At 37.2% G+C, this 12140-nt stretch overlaps 1 protein-coding gene across 1 annotated transcript in view; it reads left to right on the forward strand.

Moving 5' to 3' along the window:
* The first annotated feature begins 603 nt into the window (after nt 1–603).
* Nucleotides 604–12140, forward strand: part of grip1 (glutamate receptor interacting protein 1) — a 47674-nt gene continuing 36137 nt past the window's right edge. The window contains exon 1 of the mRNA XM_030148419.1: nt 604–1088. Within this exon, the coding sequence (XP_030004279.1) occupies nt 950–1088 (139 nt within the window). The 5' untranslated portion in view covers nt 604–949. The remainder of the gene's footprint in view (nt 1089–12140) is intronic.

Consider the following 12140-nt stretch of genomic DNA (forward strand, 5'->3'; position numbering starts at 1 on the left):
TTTCTTCCTCATGTTCTTTCCTTCCTATCTTCCCTACCTTTGCCCCATCCTCTCCTCTCCTCTTTTCCTGTAGCTCCCTTTCCTTTCATCCACCCTCACCTTCATTCTAGTCCTCATCTCCTCTCCTCCTCGTTTTCCTTTCGTCTCCCCTAACGTTCAATTACAGACCCCTCTGTGGAATTCAGACACACACATAGAGTTTCCATGCTTGAAGAGCTCTCCCCTCCCCCCTCACTGTAGTCAAGTGTGTGTGAAGGAGGAGGAGAGGAATGTAGGAAACATAGGAAATTAGGATAGAGAAAGGAAACAGTGGAACAAAGGAAGGAATGAAGGATGCAACAAAGGGACTAATGAAGGAAACAAGCTTAGCTCTCCTCCGCTGACTCTTCAGGGGCACGTTGTTGGCATTGCACACACACACACACACACACACACACACACACACACTCATTCTCACACAATGGAGTGCTGAGGAGTGGTGTGTTAGAGGGCGAGAGCAGCGAGTGAGCAAGCGAGCGTGTGTGTGTGTGTGTGAAAGAGAGAGAGAGAGAGAGAGGGAGAGTGCAACGAGCTCTGTGATTGGCTGAGCCCGAGTAGATGCACCAACAGCCGAAAGAAGAGGAGAACAGAGGAGGAGAGGGAGGCTGCAGATAGAGGATAATACAAAGAGCGTGTGAGTGAGTGAGTGAGTGCATGTGACAGACTAGCTAATGTGTGTGTGTGTGTGTATTATCCAGAGGTGTGTGTGTGCATGCAGCAATGAGTGAGCGAGGAGCAATGTAAGGGAGAAACCTGATCTCACTCTCTCTATCTCTCCCTCCCTGGAATAAGGCTGTCTGTTAGCTCTCTGCGTTGTTAGCTGGTTGCTCACCAGCCCGGCCCGACCCAGCTCGGCTTGGCCCAGTTCGGACCCCCGGTGTGTGTGTGTGTGTGTGAGTGAGTTGGGGTGATGATGGAGCGGTTCGTGGCCTTGCTGCGTCTCCTGGGCAGGAGGAGGCGAGGGAGGAGGTACCGGGCGGATGATGATTACCAGGAAGGCTACGAAGACGTTTACTACTACACCAGCAAGTACAACACACACCTACTGAGTGAGTGAGTCCCATAGAGAAACAATGAGGGGGTGGGGGGTGGGGTGGGGGGGTTTGTTTTATTGTGTTGCTGTAAGAGCAAGTGAGGCAGACAGATGAAGAGAGAGAGAGTGAGAGGCGCTTATCAACAGATTATGACAGCTGAAGTAGCCCTGAGTGTGTGTGTTTGTGTTTGTGTGTGTAAGGTCTTGTATTATAGATGAAGGTCGTTAGCGAGGAGCTGCTCAGTTACAGTACACACACACACACACACACAAAGATAGACACACACACAGGTATCCAGGTGACAGAGAGGGGGGCAGGTGGTTTGTTGGTAATAACAAGGGAGGAAGTGTTCAAGTGTTGACTGTGGACAGGAATGTGGAAAATGTGGACCCACACACATGCACACACTAAGTCCAGGTTTAACGTTCAATGCCGTTTTAGTCCACTTACCTGGAAATAATGCTGCTGTGCTCTCTGCATCTGTCTGTTTCAGCTCTTTGTTGTAGGCGTGTGTACCAAACTTCCAAAGATTTTATTGGCACTGCAGCATTATTTTCTTTATCTGCTTTTGGCCACGTCAGTATTACAACTTCATAAAACAATGAACAATAGGAACTTTAGACATCCATGTGTTCAGATGTTCATGCTTACTAAAATATAAGACCAAGGAAAGGGGTCAGTTGTCACAATTCTTAACCTGGAATCATTAAAAGTTTGACATGTTTAGCTTGACTATGTTTTTTAATTGTTGCAGTTTTAGTACTGACTGCCATGTGAAATATTCCATTAATTGGTTTGCATTTTGTCAGTTGTATAGTGGCATTTGTGTGAATAACACTTTATTTTCTATTAATGCGAATTTAATTTCTTTGGCATTTTCCCCTTTATTTGATTGGCTCATATGTAGATGTGGCAGCAGTGACATTATGAGAATTAAGCCTTAAATATCTCACAGCATCAGAATTTGCTGCAGGCTATCTTTGGTCGCTCAAACTCACATTTGCTTTTGGTGTATGTGTCTGTATAGATGTACCATGTCTGCGTTTGAAGGATGAATAATGATTTCATCACATTATCATCATCATCATCAAGATGAACTTTAATCTGAGCTGGGGCTGTGATCAATAATTAGATCCAGATTGCAGATGATTTTCATGATGAATCAATTCATCATTTGGTCTATAAATATTTTTCTAACACCACTAAATCTTCTCTCAGAATCATTTATTGACTTATTCTTTAAAGTTGCAGATCTGCTTCAGCGGTGTTAACCTTTGAGTAGATACATTTAAAGCTCAGTTGTTGATCTTTTTTTGGGTTTCGTCATAGTTTCTATAAAGTCAGTCTTCGTTCACTTGATGTAAATTAGTGCATTTATTCAGTCCAGTGTGAAAAACAACTGATAGTATGAATTGACGAGTGATCAGTTTTGACCAGTCATTGCAGCTGTCATTTGGATTAAACTCTGTAATGGAGCTTTAATCATTAATAGTCTCTATGATAATGCCACAGGATCTCAGATCAGATACTAACTTAAATGGTGAGTGTATCCAGTGATACAAAGTCAGGTTTTAGTTTTACAGTGACATCATTTAAAGCCCCTTGTATGGATGTTTCTTTGTCAGATGCCACAGTGCTTAGTCTGACTCAAAGCTGACATCTCACCTGAACATGTTCTGTCTTGTGCTTTTGTCTATATATACTGATGCTTCAACCAGCAGAGTTTCCTGTGTTTCTCAACTGAGTACTTAAATTTAACTCTAGTTCAAATGATTCAGGGACATACTGATGTTTTGGTATTTACTGGATACTTTTGTCCTGTCGCAGTTTTATATATTCCCTACAAGACATTAAAATAACTACTTTTTTTGCTGCGTTTACATTCAGATTTCCCCTGAGATTTGTAGTTATTTTGTATTTTTGTGAGTTGTGAACTACAGCTAACCCACCCGTCTCCCTCTAGAGAAATCTCCAGCAGTACTTGAACTTGCCGTTAACTAAATTGTTTACACTTATTAAAGTGTTTCTGGGTGCTCTGATCTGTGTGCAAATGATTAAAGATTCACTTTGGTGGCTGTGCTCATTGACTCTTTTGCTGCTGAATGAGGTAGACACAGTGAGAACTCAGTCTACTCAGCAAAACGCTATATTTGTGGAAATTTCTCGTGTATTACTGTGAAGAAAAACACACCAAAGCAAGTGTGAAAGTGTGTTTGTGTAAAACTCATAAGAGAGTTTTGATTCAGCATAATGTGAGTGTGGATGTGTGTGCACTAATAACAGACACCAAACTATTATATTTCTGTGAAAATGTACTGGAATATTCTAACTGACTTTTTGTGTGTTTGTGTTAAACAGAGCTGCCAAGAGGCATTTCTTCCAACTACTACTTCACTGTGTGTTTGTGTGTGTTTAGTATAGCGTGTGATTCTATACGAAGGCATTTTAAGGCTGGTTGACTGGCTAACCCACAGATACACAAACACACACTTTCTGTTTGTCCCCAGACCTTGTTTAGTGTTATTGCAGTCCAGTGTTTTTCTTTTTAGTCAGTCATCGTTGTAGTCCGTGTTGACCTAGTTAACCTTTAGTCACAAAAGCACCTAAGGCTAAGATGAATGTAAAATCTACCTTATTTCACTTTCTCTAGTTTAAAAGGCATTTCTAAAATCCATCTAAACTAAAGAAATCTCCAAATAAGCTGCTCAAGTCTCATCAGAAATCTTGAAAGATCATCTGTAAAGATTTGCTTCCTGCGATTCCTAAAGTGTCTTCCACTCAACTCACTTTGTGTGGATTAGCGTTCAGTAAAAGAACAACTGAACCAGTGGGGTAATTTGCTGCGGATATTGGCCTGATGTCGACAGAAAGCCAGCGCAGGATAATCAGTGTAGTGCAGAGTTTTCTGTGTGGTCTGTGCTCAAACTGATGATTCAGATGAATGTCAGAGAGTGTGCTCTTGTTAGATTATGGTGAATTATTGTTGATATGTTTTGTTGTTAAACATCAGCTTTGGATGCCTGAACGTGGAGGGTATAAGATTTAGGGGAATCTAACTGTAGAAATGGAATATTCTTAATTTTGCCATTAATGTAGAATCACACAATAATAAGAATGGTCATGTTTTTGTTATGAGCTCTTTACATTTACCATTCACAGAGTCCAATGTTGCATCGCCATGTTTCTACAGCCTTTGGATGCATTACTGTTATGTTTAGTGTAGACCAGAGTAATTACCCTCTCGACTAAAAAGTCCAGAACACAAAAAACAAACATTTTCTGTAATTGATGACTTAGGTAAACGTGGGGTGCTTATTTTGATGGTTGCAAATTTACATGCCAATGAAGATTACTCACTGAGCCTTTAAGTATCAAAACAGAGCAAGTGCAGTGACTGAGGGTGTAACTGAATCTGGAGCAAAACCCATTCTCTCAAGTTGAGTTTCTGTCTTTAGTGTTGTGGTTCCATATTTTACAAAGTCTGCCACAAGTCACATTTGTAATGTAAAAAAATGCAAAATGTGAAGCTAAACAATTTTTTTTTTTAAGTTTGAAAAGCTCTATATTTTGTAAATATTACATGTTACGCTGATTGTATTAGTTGGGCCCCAAATCACATACTACTACTTCAATACTTTGTAAAGTTTATGACCCTCTTACTCATAAAATCCAATGTCTGAAAGTGGAAATAAATGCTATGTGATTCAAATTCACAGCAGCAGAGTCCATATGATGTATTTCCCCCTGTGTAAAGGATTATGGGTATGGTAACTTCTGGCCACAAAAAAATAAGGTGACAGCCCAAATAATAGACTAAAGGCGTCAAAAGAGCAGTCCACAAATCAAACAAACTTTACAGTCTGTGGTTGATTACTGTTACCAAGATGATGAATGTCCTCCAACTTAAACTATTTTAACTTCTACCCTGATCTCCTCTAAACCTAACCATACCCACAGCACTGACACAACATTAATGTTCATTTTAATGTTATCTGCTGTATTTGTTCTTCAGATAATGCACTTGCAGGTTACATCACAGTTTCTATACCAAAATAAGACTTTTGCCCAGCAACCAAGTCATTTTGGTTACCACCTAAGCCAAATTCATGTCAAATCAATGTGCAGAGGGGTATAGTAATCGTTTTGTCGTCTGTCTGTCTGTCTGTCCATTCAACGGTGTAATTGCATTGTCTGAAGAATGCATTGACATATCTGCACCAAATTTATACTGTGGATGCATCTTGGCATGGAGCAGAAGTCTATTGAAAACAGGTGACCTTGACCTACTTTTTAAGGTCAAATAGCCTTCTGCAGTTATAATATCTGAGTACTTTCAAATATAAATATGTATGTAATAAGTTTTACACAAACACAATCTAATCTAATTTATAGGGCAGTAACTTTCAGCAGAATCTTCCACTATATTTGGCCGAGGGGGATTAAAAGTGCACAACACGTTATGTTTTGTATATGTTGGAATTTTCAGACATATTTCTTGATACTTTACTTTTTAAATTTTATCCTTTGTCACATTTTTATTATGTGTATTCAATGGTGAGTCAATGCACCAAAATTTTGTTCTGAATGTATACAAACTCGTTTATGTTTTTTATAACAATAAAGTACCTATTCTATTCTATTCTATTCTATTCTATTCTATTCTATTCTATTCTATTCTATTCTATTCTATTCTACAACCAAGATCTGATGATTTAGGTCAGTCCATAGTGTGCTTAAGCAAATTTTTGTATGTGAGCTGTTTTGGATCCTTTTTTAAAAAACAGTTGTGGAAATATATGGTGATAAAAATGGTCCAAAATGATGCAAAATAACGAAACAACTCTCAAGCCATTTGAAAACCAAGCAAAAACCCTGGGTTATGTTGGAGGATTGAAGCAAATCACCTACTTTCTATTTATTCAGATTGAAGTATGTTTGGTATATTTGGAAGTAGGCTATATTTTTGTGATGTTGGGGTCAAACATTTTTAAATCAGTTTCATGTTCATGGTTTTGTTGACTCATTTGTTATGGACAGTGTGCAGCCGTATTTCTAGTGCACTTTGAAAAAGATTATAATTCAAGCCTTGCAGGAGATTTAACTGTTGTGCATAAAGGGTTAGGGTTATATGTTTTGGGTTGTATTATTGTGTTATTGTGTTGCCCATTTTGAGTGTAACAGTGACAGGTGAGGGTTTGATGCCTCTGGCCCCGCCTCCATCACCTGGGTCTCACTTTCGGCATTTTTAGACATCCCAAACCAAACAGCTGCGTCTCTGCTCGCCTGCTATCCTCCCTCTGCATGCTCAACAATCTCATTACATGTTGAATCATTATGATGCATAAATTTGCACATTAATTAGAAGACATAATGTCTATTATAAGCTACAGAGTTCAGTTCACAGGACTCATGTGTAAAGTGAAGGATGTTGACATAGAAAAAATGTGTTAATTAATGCTTTAAATAAAGACCTCATTACTATAACTGGTTCTGTGTTTACCACAATGAACTGAAGACTAAATAGGACATAGGCAGTTGAGGAGTGTTTAATGAGACAAAAAGAAAGGGGCAGATTGATCTGTTTTATCTGCTTTTCATTCTTGTCATATTAAGTAGAAACGGAAAACAAAATGAGCTGAAAGCAAAAAAAAAAAAACATCTTTATTTTCATCAGATTTTGGCTGGCAGCAGTAGTCTTGTCATAAAGCAGACAGCAGCACGCCTACCAGTTTCTTTTTCTTTTTTTTTTACTATGCGTAAATGTGTTAGACTCCTCTGGGTTGTACTGGCATTCAGTCCTATGTTTTTCTCATTTTTCCATTTGCTGAGATTCAAGCCAATGAACACACAACCTGAGAGAAAAGAGAGCAGGCACAAAGACAAATCTGCACCTTAATTAATCGGTAGGTCTCTGAGGATTCACAGCACTTTACCCTTGTTATTTGAATATGCTGTTTAATTAGTTCTGTTAATTTACAGAACATCGTATTCTCTTTTTTCACGCTCTGATTCTTTTGTACTGAGAAATTTAAAAAGCTCAATATAGACTAACTTATGCTAAACCAGTGACATTGTGTTAATTAAATAAAGTTTTATGTATGTCAGAGTTATCTTTGTGAAACAAAAGCTTAGGGTTCATCTGCTCTGAATGCTTCAAATATAGTGTATTTTTGTAAACTTTTCTTTTCCATTGTTTACATCTGTTAAAAAAACTAAAAAAACAAAAAAACAAATATATATATATATATATATATATATATATATATATATATATATATATATATATATATATATTTTAGCTTATTAAAAGGCTAAATCTAATGTGTTGCTTAATTTATAGTTTGACATAGTATAAGCCACTCATGCTCAAATCAGATCTAATAAAGTTTCCACTTGAAATAAAAAATGAAGAGAATTAGTCATTTTAGTCTTATTTAAGTGATTTGCACCCCCTCTGTTTTTGCTCCATTTCAGAGGGTTTAGGGCTGTATTTGTATGTTTACAACATCTGGGGCAAGAAAATGTAAAATGTATAATTTAATATAATTTCCAATCAATTTTACCACAACTGTGTACACAAATTTGGAAAAGCTAGTGCAGATAAAAAAGGAAAAAAACTAAATGAAGAAAACTCAGAAATTAGGCTATTAGATATGGGAAAAGTCAGTCAGCTTATTTTGGATGAATTTGGCTTAGGTTGCTGAAAATGTTTTGAGTGATGCACCACATTCAAAATGGATGGGAAAACCTTACATTAATAAGTTTTTTAGGGCTAATGAAAAGTTTAATCTAGGGCTGGACAAAAAAATGATAGTAGTTATTGCAAAATAAATATTGTAAGTATAATGTGATAACTACTGTGTCATTATCACAATATAAATTATTTTATCTTTTCGTTTATTTTGCTTACATTGCTTCTTAAAACACTTAAAAGTTTTCAGGGTTTTGTTATTTATTATTGTATATTTTAATGTTGAAAACATGTATTTGGTTGTTTGAACTCTAAATTAGTTTGTCATGTTCTGACTATAAAGAATAGTTTAGAATACACAGATTTGTGGTATGAGTATTTTTATCATTGGTATCATCTTTGATGCCCAATCTCACTTCGATGTGGGCTCTGATTGACAGGTGGGACTGACATCTACTCACCTGCTGAGTCAGATTTTCAGACCTTCTGTATTTTTAATAAAATTGTATTTTTCCAGAGAGCTCTACTTTAGTTGTGCACTGTAGATGGTCTTGCATGTTTATAGTCCTTTTCTACTGTTTTGATAGCATTTTACAGTGTGTCTCATTCATCCATTCACACATTTAAACAACACAGACTCTGGCCGCAAGTTGATGTTTAGTGCCTTGCCCAAAGGTACTCGGTGGTGCTTCCCAGTTTGTGGATGACACACTGTACCTGCTCTTAAGTATTCCGTCCAGCTCCATGTACATTTTCCTGAAATTCATTGGTACATAATTATGGCCTGTTAGCATTGCTTAGCAACATTAGCTAACATACACATTAATTCACTACTGCACTGTATGGTCTGTCAGCTAGCCTGCAAATTAGTGTGTTTATACATTATGTGATGTTGGCATTACTGATTTGAAACACAGCTGCTAACATTTAACAATTACTTAAAATTACATGACAATGTTTCATATAACATTTGATGATTAGCAGTGTGGTTATGGATTCATTTTCAGGATGTCAGTGTAAACAGCTTTTGCTCCTTCGTTGAAGTGTAACTTGCTTGTTTCCAACTGTAAATCATGTTAGTAACATAGTAAAACATGGAGCTAGAACTCCATACATGTGTGTTGCTTAGTTTTTAGGAGGACACTGGGATGCATTTCAGGGTTTAGGAGAGAAATAAAAATCAGATATTTGTTCCCACAGGATTGTGCACAGCCTCTCCGATGTCTCTGAAAGACTTTTACTGTTCATAAATCCAGCTTTATTTTGTATTTGTGCCAATTAGATGAGTTTATGTTTAAACTTCGGTAATTTTTAGTTCAGAAAATATTTTAAAAATGTAAAAAAAATAAAAAATAAATCAAAAAACTTTTTAATCATATAACCACTTCATACTAATGTTTTTCTCCTTGTTTCTGATTGTCCCACTCTTCCACTTTTCAGAGTGTGTTTTACTTGTTTTAACTTCACCAACTGTAGGATTAAAATAATAGATTCATTATTTGTACAGTTTCTTACTGTAACATTAAATGAGTTTAATTTTCTTTTTTTTTTGTTTGTTTTTGCATTAAGTGTGAGTACTTATTGCTGACAATGTCTGGCTGATGTGATGGTTTGAAGTGTTCCTGTTTTGTTGATTATAGTGCTGCTGCTGCTTTGTTCCATCTGTTCTTCACACACATGTAAACTTGTCAGTCTGACTGTGACTGTTCGCACTAATTAAAGGTTTACACATCCTTCCTCTGCTCTGTAAGAGTGTTATTAGCACTCTGAGCATGTGTGCATGAGCTCTTATATAAGGAAGCGTCCTGGTGACTCAAACCCCTGTGTTGGTAACTTTGGGCAGTGGATGTTGACATGCACAGACACACACTTTGTCAGTGTTATTCTATGATTTGGTTGTTCTGAAATGCTAGAGGCTGTTTGTATGTGTCTATGTATGTGTGAGTGTGTGAACACCTCTTTCATCTCTAAAAATCACTCTTTGTATGGTGCAGGGTCGCACTCTCCCCTCAATTATTCATCAGCTTGTTTCCATGGTAACAGCTGTAGCCGTGCATGTGTGTACGTGTATGTACGTGTGTGTAGGTTTGTGTATTTGTGTGTTTCGGAGGGGTTGGTTGATTTGACAGCAGGAGGATGGGCTTGATCACCTCATCATACTGTATTATTAAATCATATGTCCACAGAGGGATGACTGTTCCATGACTATAAACAGAAGCAGCACTAGCATTAAATTATTTCTATTTTTTATTCTAAATGTCAACATTGACTTAAGTTGTCCTTTTTAAGTCTCCACCCTCTGACAAAACTTTACTCAAATATGTGTACAATTTTCAGTTTAAGGATAAAGGTTAAATGCACTGTTGCCCATAAAGTTGGAATAGAATATTTTTTTTACTGCTTCTCATGAAATGATTGTGACAGCATGATTTATTCTTAATACATAAAATGTAACAGTATGAATAAAATAAAAAGAGGAATGTTTCTGAAAGCAAAATTATGACAACTTTATGGACAAAAGTGTGCAAACCATTGTGGTGTTACAGAGAAATACAAATCATATTCTGCAAACATAAGGGAACATGCTCAATACATCGTAAGTTTTCAATAATGACTGTTCACACTAAACACGTGACTGATCACAATTGCAATATTTGTCAAAATGAGTACCGTTACGATTTTTCTGTTCAGCCCTAATCTGTGGGCAATTTAGTTTTTAGTGCCTTAAAGTGTTCCAGCTCTTAATAGAGGTTGACTGGTAGTGGATTTTTAAAGGCTGATGTAATAACAATAGTTTGCAGCAGGAGAAAGCTGTGTAGAACTACACATCACAATCATAATGTCAACGTCTGTACAATTATGTAATCACAAAAATCTGCAATTTAGAGGTCCAGGGTGTGATTGGTGACATTTTGGATTAATTAGTATGTCTAGAACATGCACAATTAAAGTCAACACTTTTTTTTTTATATTGTTTTGAAACTCAAGTTTAGATGTTTGAGCTGAATATATGTCTCAAAATTATCAGCTCTAATATTTTGATTTATCTGCTGCTATTTATTTATTGCCTAATTTCTGTGGCTCTACCTGTTTCTGGTTTGTGGTTCTGTCTGACTTTGGTCCTGGTATGTTTTGGTTCTCTGTCTAATGACTGTGGTTCTGCAACGTTTTATCTAGTAGGACCTACTAAATCTCTGTAAATGTCTCTTGCTGCTGTTTGCACATTCTCTGGTTCTAGTTTATTTGATACCTCTGGGTCTAACTATTTCTGGGTTCTGATTTTCCTAGATTTAGACTTCTTTTGGTGCATCTCTTTTCTTATATGGTGAAGTTGGTTTTGATACAGGTTTAATCTAGTCCTGCAGCCGGGTTCTAACTTCTATGAGTCTGATTTTGTTCACTTAATTGTGTTCTAAATTCTTTGTGTTTCCCTCTGGTTTTGTTTGGCTGTAATTTATGGATTACTCGCTGCCTCTGGTTGACTCTGATTGCACTTTTTTCCTGATTTCTGATTCCCATTGGTTCTAATGTTTTTTTGGTCTGACTTTTCCTTCTTATATCTGGTTCTACCTGGTTTCAGTCTCTGGTTTATTCTGGTCAGATATGGTTCTCATATCTGTGGTTCTTCCTGGTCTTAGTTTTTCTAAGTGTCTTCTATTTCAAGTTTTGAAGGGCTTTTTTTGAAGGTTTTTTTGTTTAGGTAGTTTTGTTCCATATTCATCTGTCATCTGTTTTTAGGGTAAAGGTTTCTGTTGATACACAGTATTATGACCTGCTGCCTCCTGTAGTGTTGCCATGCAGTGTCCAGCAGGGGGGGTTTCAGGCTCAGATCAGAGTCATTAACCTTTGTGAGCAGCAGGGGGCGGCAGAGATCAGAGCAGACCCTCAGACTTCAGATCAGGTGAACTGTAGAGAACGCATTATTATTACAATAATATAAAAGTAATGGTTGTTTACAATGAACACTGGTCCAGAGCCTTTGACACAGATGTTATGGTAATATCACCATTAATTCCTTTTACACTCACACACACACTGACACTAATCCAGTTTAATCTGCTGCTGAAACACTGACCTACATGTCTGACCACTGCACTACCTGCTGCAGGACGCCACACCCACCTCAGCCTTCAGCCAATCACCTCACAGACAGAACACTACCTGTTTTCCTATTGGATGTATGCTGTCAGACCAACACAAACAGTAACATGCTCCTACAGCGTACTGCAACAAATATGAATACACAGTTAAATACATGTTTGAACTCCTTGTTATTGTCCAGTGTCCACTATATTTCAGATTCTGCAAAAATAATCGTCTTTCTCTGTGCTACCTGTGAACTGGGATGCTTTGTGACATTTCTCAATAAAATGTAA

This window comes from Sphaeramia orbicularis, chromosome 12, assembly GCF_902148855.1.
Source record: "Sphaeramia orbicularis chromosome 12, fSphaOr1.1, whole genome shotgun sequence".
NCBI lineage: Eukaryota > Metazoa > Chordata > Actinopteri > Kurtiformes > Apogonidae > Sphaeramia > Sphaeramia orbicularis.